The sequence below is a fragment of the Xenopus tropicalis genome, chromosome 8, assembly GCF_000004195.4.
Source record: "Xenopus tropicalis strain Nigerian chromosome 8, UCB_Xtro_10.0, whole genome shotgun sequence".
NCBI lineage: Eukaryota > Metazoa > Chordata > Amphibia > Anura > Pipidae > Xenopus > Xenopus tropicalis.
The window spans coordinates 39,017,126-39,042,511 of NC_030684.2; the positions used below are offsets into that span (position 1 = coordinate 39,017,126).

General features: G+C 41.9%; 3 protein-coding genes across 4 annotated transcripts in view; 1 reads left to right on the top strand and 2 right to left on the bottom strand.

The window, feature by feature from the left end:
• LOC100124783 (uncharacterized loc100124783) overlaps positions 1-25,386 on the top strand; it is a 67,610-nt gene that overhangs the window by 25,528 nt on the left and 16,696 nt on the right. The gene's annotated exons all lie outside the window — the stretch shown is intronic.
• LOC100497341 (cyclin-O protein B) lies at positions 2,593-5,381 on the bottom strand. Its single transcript, XM_018096669.2, has 2 exons — positions 3,922-5,381; positions 2,593-3,568 (listed from the first exon to the last, which is right to left on the bottom strand). The coding sequence occupies exons 1-2, from the start codon at positions 4,891-4,893 to the stop codon at positions 3,089-3,091; spliced, it is 1,452 nt and encodes a 483-aa protein (XP_017952158.2). The 5' UTR covers positions 4,894-5,381; the 3' UTR covers positions 2,593-3,088.
• On the bottom strand, positions 8,726-24,875 carry LOC100495652 (protein eva-1 homolog C-like). Its single transcript, XM_002939205.5, has 8 exons — positions 24,783-24,875; positions 22,712-22,911; positions 20,724-20,847; positions 20,152-20,304; positions 17,993-18,136; positions 15,335-15,406; positions 14,284-14,373; positions 8,726-9,517 (listed from the first exon to the last, which is right to left on the bottom strand). Exons 1-8 carry the CDS (start codon positions 24,859-24,861, stop codon positions 9,126-9,128), a joined length of 1,254 nt encoding a protein of 417 aa, XP_002939251.1. The 5' UTR covers positions 24,862-24,875; the 3' UTR covers positions 8,726-9,125.

A 25,386-nucleotide genomic window follows, 5' to 3' on the forward strand; every position in this document is an offset into this window, starting at 1 on the left:
AATAATTAGAAAAATACACTTTTTTAATGTAAAGTACCAAAATCGATATAGAAAAAAAATATGATTAATCCTTATTGGAGGCAAAACAATCCTATTGGGTTTATTCAATATTTCAATGATTTTTAGCAGACTTAAGTTATGGAGATCAAAATTACAGAAAGATCCCTTACCCGGAAAACCCCAGGTCCCCAGCATTCTGGATAATAGGTCCCATACCTGTATATAACCATTTTCCCTCATTTGGAATTTTACCTGTATGGTTTTTCTCACACCATGCAATTAAAACAGGCTTGGCAATTCTTTCCCCTATAACAAACAAGAGGATTGTGCCCCTCCCACTAAGATGCTTTAAGAGCTATGCAAAGGGCTCATACCTGGCCTGATGCTGGCTGCACTGGCAGCAGATTAACCATTATGCATTTTTTGGACTGAAAAACTCTCTCCCCACTCTGTATGTGAAAAAGCCACCGCTATAGGGCACTAAAGCGATGCACAGCAACCAAGTGGATATTTGTCTTACTTGTACTGGAGCGGCCCATTTGCTATAGTACACATAGTAACATAGTAACATAGTAACATAGTAAGTTGGGTTGAAAAAAGACATACGTCCATCAAGTTCAACCATAATGCCTATACCTAACCTGCCTAACTACAAGTTGATCCAGAGGAAGGCAAAAAACCCCATCTGAAGCCTCTCTAATTTGCCTCAGAGGGGAAAAAATTCCTTCCTGACTCCAAGATGGCAATCGGACCAGTCCCTGTATCAACTTGTACTAAGAGCTATCTCCCATAACCGTGTATTCCCTCACTTGCTAAGAATCCATCCAGCCCCTTCTTAAAGCTATATAATGTATCAGCCAGTACGACTGATTCGGGGAGGGAATTCCACAACTTCACAGCTCTCACTGTAAAAAATCCTTTCCGAATATTTAAATGGAACCTCCCTTCTTCTAAACGGAGTGGGTGCCCTCGTGTCCGTTGGAAGGACCTACTGGTAAATAAAACATTAGAGAGGTTATTATATGATCCCCTTATATATTTATACATAGTTATCATGTCACCTCTTAAGCGCCTCTTCTCCAGTGTAAACAGACCCAACTTGGCCAGTCTTTCTTCATAACCGAGACTTTCCATACCCTTTACCAGCTTAGTTGCCCTTCTCTGGACCCTCTCTAGCTCAATAATGTCCCGTTTGAGCACTGGAGACCAAAACTGAACAGCATATTCTAGATGGGGCCTTACCAGTGCTCTGTAAAGGGGAAGAATAACCCCCTCCTCCCGTGAATCTATACCCCTTTTAATACAGCTCAGAACCTTGTTTGCCCTTGCAGCTGCTGCCTGGCATTGCTTGCTACAGCCAAGTTTATTATCTACAAGGACTCCAAGATCCTTCTCCATTATGGATTTGCCTAGTGCAGTCCCATTAAGGTTATACGGGGCTTGCATATTTTTACATCCCAGGTGCATGACCTTACATTTATCCACATTAAATCTCATCTGCCACTTAGCTGCCCAGATTGCCAGTTGGTCAAGATCCTGCTGCAGGGATGTCACATCCTGGATAGAATTGACTGGTCTGCAGAGTTTTGTGTCATCTGCAAACACTGATACATTACTCATAATACCCTCCCCTAAGTCATTTATGAACAAATTAAACAAAAGTGGACCCAGTACAGAACCCTGAGGGACCCCACTGAGAACCTTACTCCAAGTAGAGAATGTGCCATTAACAACCACCCTCTGTACCCGATCCCGATCCTGTAGCCAGGACATATTGTGTAAATGTATACAGTTGCTATTGGTTACGGATTGTGTTCTGTTGGCCCTCTCTTAGTAAATGGGCCTCACCATCCAAAAAGCTTGGCGTTTTCACCTGACCTATTAGAACATTTGCTGAGCCCCCACTCTTTAATTACAATCTGAAACATATAGGATTGGACTAGTCTGCCAGAAATGTTCCCAGCGGGCCCTGACCTAAGTCGGCTTGTTGCCCTTTCTGAAGCACAGGGCCTTATACCTATGATTATCATTGCCTGTACAAATTAAACACAAGCAGAACCTGAACGAGTTAAGATGGGGCCAAGCAACTTACAAGAGGGGGTTCTAAGGAAGATTTTGCTCTGTGCAAATGGAAGAGCAAGAGTTTGTAAATACCTCAAACAGGGTGCAGGTCACTGCAGAGGATAGCACAGATAGTACCAGCCCGTACAAACCTTTCCTCAAGCTGGGGAATCTACCCCTCCCATAATATATAGAATTTGTCACAATTTCTCACAAACTCAGTTGCCTGGTATGACAGCTATTTGAGCACTGAGTGATGATAAATGAGACATTTAAGTGCACTGCATTCACTGCTGGATGGTTGGGAAAATGTGGCACCTGAGCTGCAAAGTTAATGGAAGAAAAACAACTTTTCCAGTGAGAAAAGCAAATATTCTGTATTAAAAAGCCACCTTTAAGCATTCAGGCCCATGGCAATACCTCATATGCCACCGTAACCCTCCCCAAATCAAATGATCACCCTCCACCTATGGTTACAGGTGTACAAAACACAACTTTCATAAAGAGTTTACTTTTAACTTTAAAGGGCAAATACTTGTCTTTAACACAATGAGTCCTCTTTAATTAGACAGAGCTTTTCCCCCAGTCCCCAAACCATGAAAAAAGACACGGACAACTCTTTTGAGGTGAATGTGTGATGATCACAGCTTTATTGTTTTCCTGTAATGAGGGTTCTTAACAGAACCCTATCGATGACATGAGCTCCAGGGTTACCAGATCACTGGAAATCAGAGGGCACATATAGAAAGAGCTGCACGCTGCAGCATAAATGCACCTTCTATACGTGTCCTCCCATCACCAGAGGGCCTGGTAACCCCACCACATAGGGCTGTTTGGTCCCAAGGAAGGCAAAAACCTGAAGAGAAGCTTGGGCCAATCTGCTTCACTAAAGGAAAAATTCCTTCCTGACTCCTAAACGGCAATCGGAATTACTCCCAGGATCAATGCGCCCTATGGAGCTTTACCAAAATACATTGGAAATGGGGTTCTGTGTGTATGTAGCAGGGGAAGATTAGCATGTTTGTGTTCATGTATGACTGTCAGTAAGTGTATGTGTGTCTGTGCTGGGTGCATGAAGGTCTGTGTTGTGCATGTATGGCTGCATGTATGGGTACATGTAAGGCTGCATGTATGGGTGTGTGGCCATGTATGGGTGCATGTATGGGTATGTGGGAATGTGTGGGTGCATGTAAGGTTGCATGTGTGGGTGTGTGGCCATGTAAGGTTGCATGTATGGGTGCATGTATGGGTGCATGTATGGGTATGTGGGAATGTGTGGGTGCATGTATGCCGGCCAGTAGGGGTATGAAGGATTGTAAATTACTCCTTGATGGTAGCTGGAGTCGCCGGATCCCTGTGCAGTTTCCAAGTGGTTGGAAGCCGTTGCCTGCCTGGATGCTGCTGGCTCGCCGCCTTCGGGTTGTTGCTGGGAGGCGCTTGCGTCAGTCTCCTGCTGCGATGTTCTGCTTCTTCTGGGTGATGTCTCGACCCCATGGCTCACTGGACGCTATATGGAGGGCAGAGATAGTGGCATAGTTACAGAGTAAGTGTAGAATTTGTAGCCCTTCCCCTTGGGAACCAGCACCAACAAATGAAAACAATGTACATCCCTGTGTATACAAGCAGCAGCAGCTCTGTACATTTTTGTAATACATAAATAGCACAGGCAGGAGGAGAATAATATTGCAATGATGAAATGAACCTATTTACAGTTAAGTGTAGCAGCCAATTATACAGTACATTTGTCTGACGTGACTAGGCCCTGATAAAACCGTGCTAATGATGGAGCCAGTTTCAGTGACAAAAGCTGATCTTTTGCCAAACCTTTAGAGAATTCCCTGCTAAAGCTGTCACACTTACAGTTCTGTTATCTCCAGTTAATGCTGGCAGTGTCTTCGGAAACACTTCTGGAAGCAGTCCATGTAAATAGCCCGGCTTGGAGGAAATCAGAGTGATGATCTTTTTGACGCACTCTTCTATTAGATGGTCCGGGTAGTCAGCAGGATCCACCTTGACAGCTTTGCCTGAAGGATGGAATTTGTCGGCTACTTTGAGGCAGCACAGAGCCATAACAGATGGTGCATAAGTGTAAAAGTCCTGATGGTGTGTCAGGCTCAGTGCTGCAATGCCTCTAGCTGCCGTCAGTGCAATGGCTGCTTTTGGTGAGTCCTTCTGACTGGCTACTCTCAGGAGGGTGAAGTGCTCCATAAAGTAGTCCATGGTGGGCGCCTCCAGTCGAAACTTCAATTTCCGGATGATGTTTCTCTCTAGCCGGGACATTTCCTTCAGTGTTAAGGTGTCATCAAACAGCTTTTGGTGCTTCGGTCTTCTTTGGTTCCTTTTCTCCGCTAACTTGCAGGCTATATTGAAGCAAGTGGCTCCCACTCTATTCAGGTCGGTGGTCTTGATGGGATCAGCGCAGGCAAGAAACCGCTCCAGAAGGTTGGCGGTCAGGCACAGGGAGCGAAAGTCCAACCGCAGGTGTCTGTGGATACAAATAAGACGGCTGGTGAACTCATACCATGATGCCGAGGTGATTTCTGGCTGATGTTGTAGGAAGTTCACCGCCATAAACTTCTCTTCAAGGCCCCTGCTGTATAGGTAGCTGTCTTTCCCATACTCCTTGAAGGTCTGTAGGGCATTGCCCATGTGAGCCAAGGTGTACCATGGCTCATTTCTAGGTGCTGGCTTCCCAGCTGATGGTCTGCGGGTCCCACGTCGATCACCCTGGTGCTTGACCCTTTTAGGATCATGGCTGCACTCAGGGGCATCAGATATATGTTCTTCTCCGTTGCTCCGTCGTCTTCGCTTTCTCTCTTTTGAAGTCTCCATATTCTCTATCTCTCTCTCTCTCTGTCTCTCCTCTCCAACTGTCTCATAAGACTGTTGGTACTGGTCATCCGTTACTCATTAAGTCACCTCTGCTGCATTCTGATTGGCTGGGCCAGCAGAAACCGTTAGGTGCCCATGTCCAGTTCAAACCTATAGCTTGTCTCTGTCAGTACTCGCCATTTCTTTTGTAAAAGTGGGCCAATTGCCAAAAGGTCCCCTAACTTGACAAGATATCTCTCATTATGTATTTGCTTTCCCCGGCTTCATAGGAGAGCCTGAGGCACTTTGCACAGCAATCAGCAGGTGTACCTGACAGGGAACTGCAGTTTATCTTTCCCTGGGTGAAGGCAGCAGAGCTGTGATTGGCTTCCCCTGCATCCTACTGTGTCTCTGAGCTTGGGCCGTTAGGAGGTGCCTATTGCTCAATTATAAGAGATTGCAGAGCAGGGAGTTTCTATATGAAGCCCCAATAAATGTGTCATTTTTAAAGTTAACAGCCCTTTGTAGCTCCCATAAAATGTAGGCACTATATCTTATTCATTATAATAAGCAAGAGGGGCCATATCAGAGAGGGTCTGCAATCAAAGGTTAGCAGTCTAAGCAAGAGTTCTACCACTCTTCTATCACTCTTAGTCTGGCCAATGAAGTAGTGAGTTAACCAGTGCCTCCGCTATACAGCAGTATTGCAGATCTTGCTTGCACGTATATATACAAAATTTGACACTTGGGAGGCAGAGTGGTGACTGGGTGAGCTGTGTGTGGATCCTGGATAGATAAGAGAATATAAGGTGTAAGGCAGATCAGGGCTTAAATAGGTATGCCAGGTTCTAAACAAGAAAATATTAAACATTTTTGGTCTCTATAGGCAACTTTTTCATAAACTTTAGGGCTAAATTGGCGTGCAAGAGGACCAGGGGATCTCCTGATGGGCCCCAGTCTGTAAAAATTGCCATCCAATCCTTTTTATATCCACTATAGGCCTCTACTACCACTATACCATTTGCACTGTGTCCATCTAATTACTGTGAGAATGGGCCCTGGATGTCAGATTCTCTGGTGGGCTTGGCTAGTAACTCATCTCTAGAAACTCAACACAGATATTTACCACAGGTTACTGAACCCGAACTGAAGGCAGTTTTGAATGCAATTAATTTCGGACATATTTTGAGATAACGTACCATCCAGGACTTTATCCAGATCGGCAATGTAATTTTCCAGCTCCCTTGTGTCTCCAAGTTTTGCTTAAATAAACAGAAAAATATTTAGTTGATTAGCTGTGGTTATTTCATCGGTCTTTACTTTTAAAGGTGGGATATTTTCTAATGACTAAGACACAATATGGAGCCAATGGATTAGCTTCACCGCAACCTTACAGCCATTCACATCAATGAAAAATGAGAAAGGTTTAATTAAAGTCTCCCCTTGTCTGCCCAGTCTCCAACATATCATGGGATTCAAGCAGTGGTTTGGCATAGCAGGGCACTCATTAGTTGCACTGTTGCAGGGCTGGATTACACATTAGGTGAACAAGGCACCTAAGTCTAGGTTCTGCCTGATGGAAGGGCCCAGAAATAATGGGCTGTGATAAGCACTGACATTGACCTGGTAATGTTAACAATACATTGTAAATATTGTCTCTATATGTACAACTGCTATGTGATTGGCCAGAAACAGGCCTGGACTGGGATATGGACTGGAGGCCCAAACAGCCCCCACAAGCCCACTAAATAGTGACTGTGTATGGCATCTTACAGCAGCCCCTTTGGCATTTGCCAAAATCTCTAGATTGCCAGTTTGGGCTTGGCCAGGAGGTTTTGCTACTGCATCATGTCCAATAAGAAAGCAGCTCTCAATGACGGCTGCATGTTGGACAGCCCTTATATACAGTAATATACTACTTTTGTGACTTCTTGCAACCATTGGGACACAACTGTATCTTTTTACTATCCCTCAACTCCTGCTCTTAGAGACCCTGTATGGGGTCAGGGCTCGGTTGGGAAGTAGCGGCAATTTTTCAGGCCATGCCCACTTTGGTAAACACAACTCCCAATAAACCACTCCCCAATTCACCGATAAATCCTCAAAAAAAATATAAATGAATGCAATGGTAATTCTATGTATAATACTTCCAGAACTTTTAGCAGGATGACTGCAGTGGCAATTCCATGTATAATACCCACAGAACAGTTGTGCTTACTTTATACTGGCTTCCAATTTTTCATTAGACTTATCTAGACTTCCTGTTTCATATTCTAGGAGAATCCCCATTGGTTCCAAGGAACATTTAGTTAATATACTTTCCCATTGCCAAAAGGTCTCACAAGTAATGTGTGACGCCAGGGAAATATGTATTCTTAGTCCTCTGGGGATCATGTCGTGTTGTAAGTAATTCTTCAAGCTAACCACCTCCCACCAATTCCTAATTTGTTGCTTATATGTTTTTGTAAGTTTATAGAAGATACCTTTTGTGTCTGAAGAAGAATCAGAATGTGAGGATGTTAGATTAGCTTGAAAAGCTCCATCTGCCTCTTTTTGCCATTCTTCCAAATTAATTGGTGTAAATAGAAAACCCGCCATAGGGATACCACACCTCTTTAACCAAACCTCAGTTAGTCACTTCACAATTCATATATGGTACACAAATATTTAAACCACTCAATTGGTATTGCTGGTACTGACGGAATGAAATCCAAAAGTGGCTAATACCCTAACACAAGTAACCAATACTAGCTGTGTATAAAACAATGTGTGAAGCATTCTTTCTTAGAAGAGTGACTCTCCTCGCAGGCTTTTCCGCTCTACAATCAACTAATATCATTTTGCAAGTCACTTACGTGTGCAAACAGCCTGGTGGGAGGGTTAGCAAGCTGTAGGGCAGCGAATTGGGGTTAGGGAACGGCTGTGCACAATGTGATGTGACTGCTAAATGTACTCTACTGCCTCTAGAAGCTATCCGCTAAATTGGGAACATAGTGTATATACAGGTATGGGATCTGTTATTCTGAAACCTGTTATCCAGAAAGGTCTGAATTATGGAAAGGCCATCTGCCATAGACATTATACGTAAATAATTCTAATTTTTGAAAATGATTTCCTTTTTCTATGTAATAATAAAACAGAACCTTGTACTTGATCCCAACTAAGATATAATTACTTTGCCCCTCAGGCCTGATTGATATTATAAAAGCAGATCTCAATGTACAATGCAGATGCAGCTCTGCACCTCTATAACTTATTTGCCAATAGTTTGGCAGGGCAGCTGCACTGTACCTTTCCTACTGTGCATGGAAATATCTGGCTCTCCAGAAGTGCATGCTGTGTGGTTTATTTGCGGAAGTTGGCATTTTAGGTGCACAGTTGGCAGGGAAAATCCTACCATGAGCAAGGTAAGAACATTGTCTCAGGTGGCAGGGAGCGGCCAGTTAACCGGGGTGGCAAAATCGACCTCAGGTAAAATGAAAATTCAGCTCTGCTAGTGCAGAGAGTTCTCTATGCACTAGCGATGCATCCCCCTCTGGACCCGCTCTGATATTAACGTTGTAAGTGCGGAGTGGGAGAGAGGGGCGGCAGCAGCCCCAGAATAGCCGCTGACAGTTGGATCTGAATGCACCAGGTGGGGTTCTACGATGTGTGGAAAGATCACACCATGTTTTACTTTTTCTTTGGTTATGTTCATATTTAAGGTCAAGACAACTGAATGAAGACAACTACCCCTTAAATAGGTACAGAGCAGTTTAGCAGCTTTGAACTCTGGGCCCCACTCCAGACAAACTACCCCCACAGTATCCAACATTTGCAACAAAGACCTAGAATACACACAGATAAATGCATGTCCAATAATTTTATTATATTTCAGTAAATACGAATTGTAAAGTATAGTTACACAAAGTAGTTTCACTTTCAGCCTGTAAAGAGAGGAACTTTGATAAAAGGGGATCAGCCATTTTGGTAGCGAGAACCAGTGTTGGGCATTAGTGCTTTTTCTCTATTGTCTTCTCAGCTATCTAGCTTTGTTAAACTCTAATGTTATATTACTGAGATAATACTTGCTTGATGAATAGGACAAAGCTGAAGACTTATACAGGTTAATGGTAACAGAAATAATAATATCAGTTGTGGGAACCAGTATGTCGAGGTGGAAATGATAACGAGGAAGGATACGTAGGGTGGGAGCCATTCCATGGAAACTGTAAGTAGCATGAGACACACAAGTGGTGAAATGATTCTAAAGTTTATTTTGTTGATTCTTCAATACTCTGGATGGCGTAGGGACTGGCTTCTTTGGGTTTCCACATCTCATCTGCATTCTGGCTCCTTATCTCATTTCCTTCACCCAGGGGAGTCGTGACTTCCGGCGTGAATACGTTATTAGGGAACAGAAAGGATCGGCTGAGTCGGCGAAAAGAAGATTCAGAAGAGCTGTCATCATTGTCCCTGCTCTCCCCAACTCTCCGTACCACCAACTTTATTCCCCCCAACATTGGCTCATCTGTCTTTTGCGGTTTCCAGAAAGCTTTTCTCATGTCCTTAAAAAATATTATTTTTGGTGTAATGATACAGAGGAGCATCACTAAACCTGCACATACTCCACAAAGAAAGTAGAGAGCCACCTTCTCTGGCACATCTGCAAATGGATAGAAGAATATATAGTGAATAAAGTACCCCTATTGTCACATAGTTACATAGACCAGAGTCAAGTTTAGCCCTTCCAAGTGAACTCAGAACACACAAACCCATACTGACCTATCTATCCACTCACATACAGACCCACACTGACCTATCTATCCACTCACATACAGACCCACACTGACCTATCTATCCACTCACATACAGACCCACACTGACCTATCTATCCACTCACATACAGACCCACACTGACCTATCTATCCACTCACATACAGACCCACACTGACCTATCTATCCACTCACATACAGACCCATACTGACCTATCTATCCACTCACATACAGACCCATACTGACCTATCTATCCACTCACACACAGACCCATACTGACCTATCTATCCACTCACACACAGACCCATACTGCCCTATCTTTACACTCACACACTGACCCATACTGCCCTATCTATCCACTCACATACAGACCCATACTGCCCTATCTATCCACTCACATACAGACCCATACTGACCTACAGTGGCTTGCAAAAGTATTCGGCCCCCTTGAACTTTTCCACATTTTGTCACATTACAGCCACAAACATGAATCAATTTTATTGGAATTCCACGTGAAAGACCAATACAAAGTGGTGTACATGTGAGAAGTGGAACGAAAATCATACATGATTCCAAACATTTTTTACAAATAAATAACTGCAAAGTGGGGTGTGCATAATTATTCAGCCCCCTGAGTCAATACTTTGTAGAACCACCTTTTGCTGCAATAACAGCTGCCAGGCTTTTAGGGTATGTCTCTACCAGCTTTGCACATCTACAGACTGAAATCCTTGCCCATTCTTCTTTGCAAAACAGCTCCAGCTCAGTCAGATTAGATGGACAGCGTTTGTGAACAGCAGTTTTCAGATCTTGCCACAGATTCTCGATTGGATTTAGATCTGGACTTTGACTGGGCCATTGTAACACATGGATATGTTTTGTTTTAAACCATTCCATTGTTTCCCTGGCTTTATGTTTAGGGTCGTTGTCCTGCTGGAAGGTGAACCTCCGCCCCAGTCTCAAGTCTTTTGCAGACTCCAAGAGGTTTTCTTCCAAGATTGCCCTGTATTTGGCTCCATCCATCTTCCCATCAACTCTGACCAGCTTCCCTGTCCCTGCTGAAGAGAAGCACCCCCAGAGCATGATGCTGCCACCACCATATTTGACAGTGGGGATGGTGTGTTCAGAGTGACGTGCAGTGTTAGTTTTCCGCCACACATAGCGTTTTGCATTTTGGCCAAAAAGTTCCATTTTGGTCTCATCTGACCAGAGCACATGTTTGCTGTGTCCCCCACATGGCTTGTGGCAAACTGCAAACGGGACTTCTTATGGTTTTCTGTTAACAATGGCTTTCTTCTTGCCACTCTTCCATAAAGGCCAACATTGTGCAGTGCACGACTAATAGTTGTCCTATGGACAGATTCCCCCACCTGAGCTGTAGATCTCTGCAGCTCCCCCAGAGTCACCATGGGCCTCTTGGCTGCATTTCTGATCAGCGCTCTCCTTGTTCGGCCTGTGAGTTTAGGTGGACGGCCTTGTCTTGGTAGGTTTACAGTTGTGCCATACTCCTTCCATTCGCTTGAACAGTGCTCTGTGGGATGTTCAAGGCTTTGGAAATCTTTTTGTAGCCTAAGCCTGCTTTTCTCAATAACTTTATCCCTGACCTGTCTGGTGTGTTCTTTGGACTTCATGGTGTTGTTGCTCCCAATATTCTCTTAGACAACCTCTGAGGCCGTCACAGAGCAGCTGTATTTGTACTGACATTAGATTACACACAGGTGCACTCTATTTAGTCATTAACACTCATCAGGCAATGTCTATGGGCAACTGACTGCACTCAGACCAAAGGGGGCTGAATAATTACGCACACCCCACTTTGCAGTTATTTATTTGTAAAAAATGTTTGGAATCATGTATGATTTCCGTTCCACTTCTCACGTGTACACCACTTTGTATTGGTCTTTCACGTGGAATTCCAATAAAATTGATTCATGTTTGTGGCTGTAATGTGACAAAATGTGGAAAAGTTCAAGGGGGGCGAATACTTTTGCAAGCCACTGTATCTATATACTCACATACAGACCCATACTGACCTGTCTATACACTCACATACATAAACCCATACTGACCTATCTATACACTCACATACATAAACCATATATACCAACATCATTACTTAGTGTAGATTTTAGTATCACAATAGCCTTGGATACTATGCTTGTTCAAGAACTCATCCAGGCCCCACTTATAGGCATTAACAGAATCTGCCATCGCAACGTCACTAGGAAGGGCATTCCCCAAACTCACCGCCCTCAAGGTGAAAAACCACCTGAAAGTTCTGTTCCTCTAATGATCTAAAGGGTGCGCCTGTTGCTTTTATGGGAAAAAGAACATACATATGTTCTACCCCTATCTAAGAATCATGTCCCCTCGCAAGCACCTCTTTTCCAGAGAAAACAACCCCAACCTCGACAGTCTAACCTCATAGCTTAAATCTTCCATCCCCTTTACCAGTTTAGTTGCAGTCTCTGCACTCTCTCCAGCTCATTAATATCCTTCTTAAGGACTGGAGCGCAAAACTGCACTGCATACTCAAGGTGAGGCCTTACCAGGGACCTATAAAGGGGCAAAATTTTGTTTTCAGCCCTTGAGTCAATGCCCTTTTTTATACAAGACAGCACTTTATTTGCTTTAGTAGCCACAGAATGACACAGCCTGGAATTAGACAACTTGTTATCAACAAAAAACCCCCAGATCCTTCTCCATTAAGGAAACCCCCAACACACTCGCATTTTTATTATTTCTACCAAAGTGCATAACAATTTAGTATCATCAGCAAAAGCAGAAACAGTACTGTCTATGCCCACCTCCAGGTCATTAATAAACAAGTTAAAAAGCAATGGACCAAGGACTGACCCCTGCGGTACTCCACTAACCACACTGGTCCAATTAGAAAATGTTCCATTTACCACCACTCTTTGTAATCTATCCTTCAGCCAGTTCTCTATCCAATTACAAATATTATGTTTTAGGCCAATATTCCTCAATTTGATCATTAGCCTTCTGTGAGGTACTGTATCAAACGCTTTAGCAAAATCTAAGTAGATGACATCCACTGCCATTCGTCAGTAGCTAAATTACTATTAAAAGGGAAGCCTTCATTAGCTGTATAGACAGATGAAAATTTCAGAATTTAAGCTTTTTCCCAGCTAACTTGAATGCTTTAAAAGCATGTTTTTTCTTACCAACCTTGACACTAACACTTTTATTCAGCCATAAAGGTTTTGCTTTGCGATGCCTCTCCTTGCTTACAAGGGGAATATACTGTTGTGTATACCTGCAAAGCAATGATTTAAAGATGTTCCATTTTCCTTCTGTGTCTAACCCCATGAAAAGCCTTTCCCAGTTGAAACATTGCAGAGATGCCCTTATACTGGCAAAGTCTGCACGTCTAAAATGAAGCGTTTTAGTTACTCCCTTTATAGAGCTGTCTCTGCAGCATTATCTCAAAGGAGACCATGTTGTGATCACTGTTCCCCAAATGCTCACCCACACAAATGTTAGAGATAAGTTCAGTATTATTAGATATCACCAGGTCTAAAAAAGAATCTTTCATAGTAGGTTCCATACTCCAGTCAATGTCCGGATAATTAAAGTCCCCCATAATAACAACTTGACCTAGTTGTGAAGCCTCCTCCATTTGCAATAGTAGTGGGGCATCATCCCCCTCACTTATACAGGGTGGTTTATAGCATAAACCAATATATCATTTTAATTAAGGAACATAATACTGGTAATGTAGAATCTAGCATTAATGATATCAAACATTAATGATATATTGTAAAATATAGGGTTAAGATATATATACTGGTATATACAGTATATTCAGTCAACATAAAAACACATACACATGTAGATTTTTAAAAGATCTTATAAACGAAAATGACCATTTCAAGCAATATTGCAAGGTCAGTAGCTTTTTAAGAAAGATATCAAATGTTAGTGATACGTATGAATGTAACATAATGGATTTATCTATATTTTAAGTTGTAGCTGCTTGTATACATAGCACTGTACATTGAAACAGTTTATAATTAGAAATGAATAATATCGATAATAACAAGTTGTTTTTGAGGGTTAGCAATGCCCCTGTTGTGAGGTTAAGCTGGCTTGTATTGGCTATAAGAGACTCATGTCTCCCTTACTGTGTAACTCACTAAGGTGTAATGCTTGGAAGGGGAGATGTTTCTTCTGCTTCATAATATATTATATCCTATTCTCAGGATTAGGGCTTGTCTTACAAAGGTCAGGTCTGTCCTGGGAGCACATTTGCCCTCCCTAGTACCAAAGGGCTCACCTTCAGCAGAATACGCACAGGAGGCTCCAGCAACAGTGAACTTCAGTTTAAAAGAGTAAAGCAGTCAATAGTGAGTGTTTGACACTTCAGATTTCCCTGTGTTGCAATGGCTAGCTCTAACATAGCCTGGATATATATATATATAAGTAAAGAGTGGAATGAGTGATGTATAGGAAGGACAAAGTTGTACACAAGCAGTTTATGACATTGTGTGTAGGTTTTGTAAATATAAATTATTGTTTTTGTTGTAGATGTTTTGTTTTGTGTGGTGTTCCTATGTTAAAACTCTGAAAATGATATCAGTCTTTTTATTTTTTTTATTTTGTCCCCATTTGTTTCAATACTAGTTTGCACCTACCCTGAATGAGGGCAAAGATTTCCAGACAACCAGTAAGTATCATCACATCCTCGGTGAGCCTGGACAGTCTAGGGCCAGTGTACCAACCACCTGTGGTGACAAGTCAATAGCTGCAAATGGGGATTTGAGATTGCATGTGCTCTGTCGGTTGCAGAAAGCAGTTTTACTAAATAGCTATATAGCAAGGAGCTGAAATCACATGTAGCAGAGAGAGAGCATATTACAAGACTTATACACAGGATATTAGTAGTATTATTGGGGGACTGTGTTACTCAGCAGAAAAGATAGTGATAAAGATAGTGAGGCTGATTTACTAACATAGTTGATAAATTGGACAAGTGCAGTAACCCACAGAAACTCACTAGATCTTTGCTGATATATTTTAAAGCTGGCCATACACATGGAGCACTATTTTTGGCTACATGGACGCTGGGACAAGTTGGGCAGATGGGCAACTATTGGATCATAGTGCTGAAGTAAAGGACCCCTCTGACAATGACTGCGTTAAGGAGTCAATGTCAAACTAAATTGCTGATTGGTAAGTATGGGTAATGTTACTGATAAAATTATTGTTCCTATGTTAGGAAATCAGCCCCAGAATCTCTGAATACTGATCAGTAGTGCTGAGCAAATCTGTTTTCTTCTCGCCAAAAAATTTGCAAATCTTTAAAAAGATTCACGAAACGGCGGAAAAGTTTGCAAAACGGTGAAAATGTCGCGCGTCAAAAAAAATTGTCGCCTGCGGCTATTCTTTTGTCGCATGCCTATTCTTTCGTCGTCCGCGGCTATTCTTTTGTTGCTCGGCTATTCTTTTGTCGCTCGGCTATTATTTTGTTGCACGGCTATTCTTTTGACGCCCGCAACAATTTTTGGACACACGGCGAATTTTTCCATCCATTTCGCAAAACAATCCGCCAATGGCGAAACGTGGAAATTTGCCGCAAATCCATGCCTGCCGAAACATTTCGCCCATCACTACTGATCAGTAAATACGCAGGTAGGTAATGGTGTGCCCTACTGATTGCTAAGGAAACAGACCCCAAGTACTCACCATGAGTATAATCAGACAGTGCAAATGGATCTTGGGAGATGGTACCAAACTCTTCCAGAAGTCGTCTAGGAACTGTAGCCAATGATAGAGACAACAGAGTGATAATGCTACACATGTATGACTTCTACAGGCAGTTAGGTCAATGGTACAAGTAATCTGTGTCTGTCATCGCATTTCAGTAGGTGAGAAAACACCAAATTAGTACCATTCTGTTCCCCCTGTCATTTAGATGATTGCAGCCCATCAGCTCAGCCTAGTCAGTGGATGACACATGATATTTTACATAAAGGTTTACTCAAAATTAATGTGATCAAGGCACAAGGGTCAGAAGGAATACACCCTCGGGTACCGAGAGATATGTTGCCCCACAAACAACTGATCTCTAAGTTGTTCTTAATAAAGATGTTTGTACATGGATAGGAAACTGGCTACAGGACTGGGTACAGAGAGTGGATATTAGTACATTCCCTGCTTGGGGTAAGGTTCTTAGTGGGGTCCCACAGGGTTCTGTATTAAGTCCACTTGTGTTTAACTTGTTCATTAATATAAGTAATGTATCAGTGTTTGCAGATGACACAAAACTATGCAGCCCAATTAATTCCATCAGTGATGAGACATTCTTGAAACAGGGTTTTGATCTTTGCTACTAAATCAAAGTACTTGCATAAAATAGGGCATTCATTTGAGGAATGAAAATATAACTGGGCTCCTGTCTTTAAGAAGCATATTAATTAGCTGGAGAGAGTGTAGAGACGTGCAACTAAGGTCAGTATAAGTATGTGTATATATATATGTGCACCGGGATTCATTTGGAGGGGTTGAACATGATGGGCTTTGATCTTTTTCATCCCAACTTAACTTTTTACTGACACTCCTGTGTTTACAGGTGTATGTCACAGACAGTAAATAATGTTTCTAGCAGATTCATTAACAGTGGCAGAAGGTGTGTTTGGCTCTGTCACATGAGGTGCTGGGGAGAATGGAGAGGAGCAAGGGGTTCACTTTAGTATGAATAGTGCTAGATAGTGATTAAATATAGCTAACTATCACACAACAATAAATCCATGCAGCTAAAAAATCATATGGCAATAACTGCTAATAACCTGTATCTATTCTGCTAGTCCCCTTATTTTCATTTTTCTGCCCTTGTTTGGCCCATGATGCATATGCAGAAAGAATTACTGCCCAAAATGGACATTCTAGGTAATGATACCTTTTACATTTCTCCCTCTGTGTTTTTGGAGACATGTACAACATGCTGATATCTTAAATATACATAAGTACTTGATTTATTGTGTGCAACATAGTGTGCAGCCTATGGAAAATGACACAGAGAACATTTTCAGTAAGTGGCCCATTCATTAAAGTACGATGGCCACGATTACAAAAAAATTGTATTTTTTCTAAAGTTTAGAACTGTTCATACTGCTAACGATAATATCATTAAAAAAAGTATGACTTTTTCGTGATATGCTCGTTATTCCATGAAAAAGTCGTACATTCTGTACTTTGCGCAACGATAACTAAAGTTTCGGAATTCGTTCAAGCTTTGGTATCGTGACTTTCTTTTGGCCAGATTGGAGCTGCAGAGTGCCATTGAGCCCTATGGGAGACTTTCCTTGGGCCAGGTTGGAGCTGCAGAGTGCCATTGAGCCCTATGGGAGACTTTCCTTGGGCCAGGTTGGAGCTGCAGAGTGCCATTGAGCCCTATGGGAGACTTTCCTTGGGCCAGGTTGGAGCTGCAGAGTGCCATTGAGCCCTATGGGAGGCTTTCCTTGGGCCGGGTTGGAGCTGCAGAGTGCCATTGAGCCCTATGGGAGGCTTTCCTTGGGCCGGGTTGGAGCTGCAGAGTGCCATTGAGCCCTATGGGAGACTTTCCTTGGGCCGGGTTGGAGCTGCAGAGTGCCATTGAGCCCTATCGGAGACTTTCCTTGGGCTGGGTTGGAGCTGCAGAGTGCCATTGAGCCCTATGGGAGACTTTCCTTGGGCCAGGTTGGAGCTGCAGAGTGCCATTGAGCCCTATGGGAGACTTTCCTTGGGCCAGGTTGGAGCTGCAGAGTGCCATTGAGCCCTATGGGAGACTTTCCTTGGGCCAGGTTGGAGCTGCAGAGTGCCATTGAGCCCTATGGGAGACTTTCCTTGGGCCAGGTTGGAGCTGCAGAGTGCCATTGAGCCCTATGGGAGGCTTTCCTTGGGCCGGGTTGGAGCTGCAGAGTGCCATTGAGCCCTATGGGAGACTTTCCTTGGGCCGGGTTGGAGCTGCAGAGTGCCATTGAGCCCTATGGGAGGCTTTCCTTGGGCCGGGTTGGAGCTGCAGAGTGCCATTGAGTCATATGGAAAGCTTCCAAAATCATACATTGAAGTTTCAAAGTCAGAAAGGTTTTAGCGTTGTTTATGATCGTTTGGATACAAAAAAATTTGTAACTTTCGGATCGTAACCACAGTATTTTTGTACTAGCACGACATGAATTTTCGTGCAATGTACGCACATCAGAAATTATCATTATTATTATGAATTTTTGCCAGTCGTACTTAGAACAATCCGAAATTCGAATGGGCCCCTAAGTGTTGCTCTGAGATCTGCGAGGTATATGCCATGGCCATTAGTTTCAGCATTGCAGGGACCCCATCCCACAACATCTGCTCACTTGTTCTCACCGCATGTATAAGAGACAGTTAGGTATTTCGGCACGCCTGGAAAGCACGGGTCACCAAATGTTCTAGTGTCAGCACTGATGGTGCAGTTAGGCCTGCGGTGACATCTCCTGGACACTTTCCTTAAGGCTGTGTGAGCAGAACACTCTGAAGAGATTGAAAGAAAGATGATAAAAACTAGTTATGTATTCACATGGGGAGCACACATATTAGACGTAACTGCTAGGTACCTGGGGAAGTTTGAGATATAAGGGGTCCTTTACAATGACAGAACTAAAGGGGGAAACTAACACCCCTTAGTGCCTGTTCAATAAGCTCTTCACTCACTGGTGCCCCCTAACTTGTAAGTCTGAATATTGTGCAAGTTAGGGGACGGGTGTGTGAGAAGTTATACCTGTGTGCCTTCCCCACATGCCCCTTATGGGTACAGTGGTGCCGTAATGTGTCAGTAATGCATTCATGGGGGTGAGTGGCGGATATAAAATAGCAGCCTGACAGGCATTTAGCTGAATCCACAGATTGCCAGTCCACCCTGATAAAAATACGCTAACAGACACACTGTGGGCATTCTAGTTAAGTTCTTATATTCTAGTTTCCCTATAAAAATCATTGCTTAGACCACTAAAAGAAGAAATCATACAGTGTGATTAGTAATCAAACATAAATGATTTACTTTTAACACTGACCCTTTAAAATGTTATGGCCAAAAACAAAAATAATCAACAATGCAAAAATAAAAATGAAATAAACTTGTGCTAATCAATAATTTCAAAAGATAATTGATTAGACAGTGTCATATTAGTAGTAAAATCTGATGCACTAGTTATGCTGTGAAGCAAACAGTGGGTCTAGGAACAAATATGGCCTGCTGTCTGCCCAGCTGCAGGGAACAATTGGTCAGTCCCAACACACTGATCCACTAGTCACTAGTTTCTTTAGCTTCCAAGGCCATATGGCTGGGAGATAAAGAGTTAAATGGTTCTTTAGTTGTTATGGAGTCTGTTCAGCTTTGATAATAGTTAAGACTTCTGTATGAATTTATGGCCGTACCACCTCAGTTCTGGTATTGTGTGTAGTTATTTACTCATTTGGTTTATTTGCTTTTATTCTAGAGCACCAGTGCTCCTTGCTGCCCCATGTACTGTTGAAACCAGTGGGTTAGTAGTGTTACCAGACCATACCAGGGCGGTTATCAGATGATTGGAGATTAGAGGACATGTATTAAACCCACATGCACCACTGTTGGATACTAGGGATGCACCGAATCCAGGATTCGATGAGGGATTCAGCCAAGATCACAAGGTGACTTTTTGTCACATAAACACGGAAGTTAAATTTTTTCCCATCTTTCCCAGATTTAACACTTTCAAAACCTGATTTAATAAACTTCTAGAAATGAGTGAATGTCTGTCTGTAGGGAAATGTGTTCTAATGTGAAAGATAATGTAGGGCACACTCCCATGTTAAGGTCTTTTTAAAATAAAATGGAATAATGGATAATTCACCTAAAAGAAACATCTTTGTCTTATCTCACAGAATATGTTTGCAAGAGAAGACCAACATCCAATGCACCCAGGGGCCTCATGTATGCATATGGGGTACAAGGTCAGCAGAAAGATTTTTTTCAGTCGCCATATTATCCCAAGGACAGTGTAAGGGGCTTGAAAAATGTCTGCTTGGTGGTATTTGTTAAAGGTAGAAGAAACATGTAAATAAGCATATATATTGTAGAAAAACTCTCTAGCATAGCCTAACGCAGGCCGAACTAGTCAAACAAGCCTGTGGCTATTGGCACACACCCAGGTGCAGTGTGTAATGTGTGCCAAATAATGTCCGACTGCAGCCTTTTTTTTTGCATTTTGCAAGCTGGGTTCACAAATGAGCCCTCAAGGTTTTCCTGAGATTTGTATCCTCTCATAGAGAAAACTGTACAACTGGGCACTTCCTGCGCTGAACTGATTATAATTCAGAACAAGTAAAACTGCTAGTGTTAATACATGTTGTACTGAGTTGATCCAGAACTTAATTCCATTGTGGAGTCAGGCAGTAGTTGTTTCCCAATAAAATACAAATGGAGATGCTTTATAGTCATTATTTTACTTTGATTTCTGTGAGCTCAGCTTGCACTGGGATCTGTCCGGTTGCACAAGGCAGATACTTACCATAATCTGGAATTGTCCTGTTTTCAAATTCACATTCTATATTCCTTTTTTGTGTTCTTCCATAATGAGTTGAGTATATTGACAACAGAGAATTGTTCTTGCAGGTAAGATTAAGCTGTTCATTCTCACAGACACGTCTCACCTTGTAATGATCTTAGAAATAAAAGAACACTGCAGTGTAATATTGGCAATGGAATAGGCACTGGGCAGTGGGAGTCATTATTAGCACCTGAATGCAGATACAGAGGCCTCTCAAACACAGGTCCCAAGACCCATTTAGCTCACGTATTCCCCATTGCTGCACAAAAACAAGGCAGCCCTGCTAACAAGTGTGCCAAAGTGCCTATGGGGCCCCTGGAAGCCTTGTATAAGAAGAGGTACTTGGGAAGATCCTTCTACCAAACCACAGCCCCCCAGGTTTTGTAAAGTTGTGGATAAATATTGACACCATGTACTACTGCACCATTCTCCACCTCACATGCCTTTTCTTGAAGTCCTTAAACTTTTATCATTTAACAGATATTGGTGACATGGTATGTGCAATTGCATTGGTTCTGATTGGTTCTACCCACCTGGCTTACACTTGTATGACACCAGCAGGTATTTATGTGTTCCAGGACATGGATCTGATCCAAAAATTCGACTGTTGACTAAGAAATGGCAGGAACGCCTGTCTTGGCATTCATCATGAAGTTTCTTGACAAGAAAATAAAGAAATTTTTTACAGTTGTTTTGCAGCTCACCCACAAATGAAGTGAACATTTTGTATTGTGCATTTTGTATGTTACATAGTTTTCTCAGTGAATACTCGTATCTTGCCAAGGCTTTGATAGATATACAATGATAGAGATACTCCGATTGTATTGCAATGGTTCAATACATATCCTATGTAATGATGAGCGAATCTGTTCAAATATATATATATTTATTATATTATATATTTTATTTGCGAAACTTGACGAAAAATTACGCATAACAAAAAATTGTTGCGTGTGTCAAAAAAATGATGGCACAATTTTTTCAGCAGCGAATATTTGTGCCATTTCACAAAAACAACAACAATGGTGAAACACGGAAATTTGCCACAAATACATGCCTGGGGAATAATTTCTCTTATCAGTAATTCCATGTTTCTGCAGCAGAATATACAGTGCAAAAAGGGTTCTACCAAAACCAATCAATATGGTGAAATATTATTTGTTAAGAGTATTACTGAAGTCTACAAACACACTGCTGCTTACATATTGTTACCAAATACTTGTCAATAATAGGATTCTGAAGTCAGAATAAAACTTATTGAAGTCATTCAGAATATACACTCAGGATCAGACCAAGCATCCCACAAGACAAGAAGGATAAGTCTCCCTTTATTGAAAGGCACTTTAGCATTGAGTACTCTGATGACTGAAGACACATGTGGCTTATTTACCAAGAGCTCTGATTGACCAAATGAGTTGATACTTTTCAACCAACTGACAGACCATCAGTCCATGTGTGAGGCCCCTGCAGTTTAATTTCAAAGCACTGGAGCACCCTGAGACTGATGCACTATTACTGGATCACAGAGACCTTATCCGCACACCCTAACGCTCCAAAAGATTTTTGTCCGGTGCACACTGCTGAAGGGATCGGCACCCTCCAAAAACACTGTAGCTACAAAAAAAGCGAATGGCACTCAGGACTACAAACAAGGGTATAACCCTTAAAAGTTTATTGCGGAGGTGCAACGTTTCGGGGCAATGTGATATCATGCTTGATAAAGGGGTCACATTGCCCCGAAACGTTGCACCTCCGCAATAAACTTTTAAGGGTTATACCCTTGTTTGTAGTCCTGAGTGCCATTCACTTTTTTTGTAGCTACTGATGCACTATTACTCATCTGGTTGGCCAATAACCCTAACTGGCCTACTTTGGATATACTGTATATGGAGCCACACATTTGCAGTGCTCTGACTGTCTCGCTCACAGATCCAGTTATTGTACAGAACAGCCATTTCCATCAGGAAATGCTTCAGGACTAGGGTACATTGGAGATTTGGAGGCTGCTGGAATCAATCTGAAAACACAGCAGACAATAGTCCCCAATCTGCCTGTTACTGGGATTTATAGGAACATTCTACGTAAAATTCAAACACTTTTGCTTTAGGTAGCGCAAGTACCATAAAAGACCACAGAAGAGTTTTAAACTCTGAAGCTTTTGGTCTTATTACAGCCACTTAAAAAAAAACTACAAGTACCAATAGCCTCAAAGATATTTTACTGTGTTTATATCTAAGTGATACCTTTTATTGGCCTACTTATTTGTAAAATGTAAGCTTTCAGGACAACTAGTGTCCCTGCTTCAGAAATGGAATCCATGAAGCCATTTTGAATGATTATTTTTTATTGGTTACTCAACCCGAGTTCTAATAAATGTATCACCCTAAGGCTGCACAAACATAAGTGCTTATAGCTTTACTCTATGAGTTGGGTTTTCTTGGAAAAGCACATATATATTTAGCCTAATACAAGTAGAAAATATCATAATGTATTACTCTTTAGCAAAATCAGTTGGCGGTACCTGAAGTGTATTGGGTGAGCTACAAAATACATTCTCTTCCATGCCTCCAAACATGGAAGGGCAAAGGTTCTGACTGGAGATCCTACGTCCATAAAAAGCAGAGAGGATACTGACTGATGTCCTATGAGGACAAGACACTGAGACAGAATCCCCATCACAGGCATGGCTGGTGTGGGTCTTCAGGATCTTTTGTAGGTAGCCTAGGGTAATAAAACACATGTATGACATTTTCTAAACAAAGAACTTTCCTTACAAAGTGCGTATGTGGTGTGCATTTTGTAATAGCACCGTGGATATTTCTGAGCAAGAAATGAAATCTGTATGATGTTTAAATTTATATATACACAATGTCACAGGAACAATTTTTTATGTAGACAAGGAAAACTTGTTTTAATTGGGGTGCAATTTTGTTAGATATTCCTTTAAGCTTACATCTTACTCTAGGTTGGTGCACCTCTTCTTTGAAAAGATAGAAATAAGAGCCCCTCTGCACTCACCCATTATCAATATATATAGGACATTAAGACAGGGATTGTTTGTATTGCAATATACTTCAAGCTGGCCAACTGCATCAAAGTCATCCCCTCTGGCCAGTCCAACACTCACTTTCATCTAATTCATTAAGAATTCTACTGCTTTCCAAGGTTAAAACTCCCAAATTGTTGCTTTTTTTATTGGCACCTCTGGGATCACCTGACTGCAGCTGGAAAGGATGACTTTGACTTAGCAGACAAGCGTGAATTGGACAATCCAATGATTAAGTGCTAGGTAAGCATGAAATGCGCTAGGCTATCCATATGGGGTTGAAATAATTTTTAATGGATTGAAATAAATATTTTTTAATGTTTTAATATTTTAATGCAAGAGTTTATATTTGATACATGTATTACCCTGTTTTGGTCACTAGAGGGATTTCTAAATATTAATTTATTATATAGAGTTAAAATTCCCTGTACCTACCATTCTATTCATTTTCTATTCATATTTTCAGTCTGTCACACAATAGGTCCTGTCTCAGATTCAGCCACACATAGGGTCAGACTGCCCCGCTAAAGTACCAGCAGGTTTCCCCTTGCCCCATTGGGCTTCAGCAAAGACAATTTCTTAACAGTCTTTTTATATTCCATCATAGGCCTATATGACTAATATTAAATTTATCACTGTCTCCGTGTAATTGTTTTGAAAGTGAGCCCCTGGCACCAGGTTTTCTGGCTCTAGGAGTCACAGCCCAGCACTAACCCCACAACAGCACAATAGTGAACCCTGGTCTGATGTTAAAAATGCACTGGCAAACTGCTCATTTATTTTGGATATCTCCTATTGATTCAGCTGTGGACAAGGTAAAATGAAAGAAGAACTAAAGCAATAGGCTATAAGTGTTGTACATTATGTTTAGGGCAAGGCAACTATAGCCCTTTAGCAGTAGCCCCCCATCTTCTTTTCTGCTGCTTCCCTGCCCATGCTCTGTGCTGCTGTCACTTACTGAGCTTAGTATATACAATATACTGTATATGGAGAATATAAATGTCATGATATAAGGCTGTTAGTAAATCATACAGTGTATTACTACATGGCAACCAGTGCAGTTACCATTAGAATGTGATAATCAGCCCTGTAGCTTATATAACCTAAACCTAATTTTCTGCTTAATAATTTGCTAAGGCCCCTAAGCTCAGCTTATCAACAGCTGCACAGAGCACTGTGAGTGTTGCAGACATTTTTCAAGATGGGGAGCTCCTGTGACAAGTTTGAGATGCTGAAACTTTAGGCTGCTGCAGGATATTCAGTATATTAAATATAGAATTTCTAGCCATATTCATATCTAAGGTTTAGTTCTGTAAACTGCCTCTAAACATGCCTTCCTGATTCCCTAGTAGCAAACAGACCTGCCCTGGAGCCTGCTGTACTGTATATTTGTATTTGTATCCTGCTGATCACTCTTTGGAATGTGCCAGTGCAGCGTATTCAATGGTAAAAAGTTAATAAATGAATAAGTACCCTACGAAGCTATGTTTATTCAGGACAGACAATTATATCCATAGAATGAGTTGTATCCCAAAATAATTCCTACCTGAAAATTCATTTGCGGCTCCTGTGAAACCAGGGAGTAGAAAGAGTGTGAGCCAAGCAGCAGTGTGCAGGGTTGGCATGGCTGTAGAGCTGTGGTACCAGGCTGGAGTAGCCAGGGCATTATATCAGGCAATGGCTCACTGTCCTGAAAACAAGGCTCTCATTATTAGGGGAGTAAACAGGCATTCAGTACTAGTATGCATACGCTCGCTGCAAATTACACTAAAAGGACAGTGACAGTTCTGCATTTTCTTGTTTCAGTGATCAGGGACAGAACTGCATGAGGAGCAGTGGGTACAGCGGCCTGGGCACATTTAGCTGCCATTTGAGTTCTAAAATAGGGGAGGCTCCCCAGGGCTCATTTACAAAGACAAGCGCTGTGTGCAAAGTGCTATTTCATACACAATTCACCATATTTTTTTTTACAATATAGGGTTTATTTCACCATTCTTTGTCACCATTGCATCAAAATAAATGTAATTGCAGGAGCGCATTTTGACAACAAACACAACTGTGTCCAAATTTAGTCTAAGTGAGGATTGCTTTGTTTTGGGCATTTGGCATTAATGATGTTTGCATATGAATCACCTGGCACAAGTTTGCCA

What these genes read in the sequence shown, in the direction of transcription:
- LOC100497341 (XM_018096669.2), bottom strand. Translation starts at nt 4,893, where the DNA reads ATGGAGACTTCAAAAGAGAGAAAGCGAAGACGACGGAGCAACGGAGAA. An exon ending in TAACTGGAGATAACAGAACT is followed by an intron (nt 3,569 to 3,921) that starts GTAAGTGTGACA and finishes CCCTCCATATAG; the next exon opens with CGTCCAGTGAGCCATGGGGT.
- LOC100495652 (XM_002939205.5), bottom strand. Translation starts at nt 24,861, where the DNA reads ATGCCAACCCTGCACACTGCTGCTTGGCTCACACTCTTTCTACTCCCT. An exon ending in AGCCGCAAATGAATTTTCAG is followed by an intron (nt 22,912 to 24,782) that starts GTAGGAATTATT and finishes TTATTACCCTAG; the next exon opens with GCTACCTACAAAAGATCCTG. An exon ending in ACTGTCTGATTATACTCATG is followed by an intron (nt 14,374 to 15,334) that starts GTGAGTACTTGG and finishes TTGTCACCACAG; the next exon opens with GTGGTTGGTACACTGGCCCT.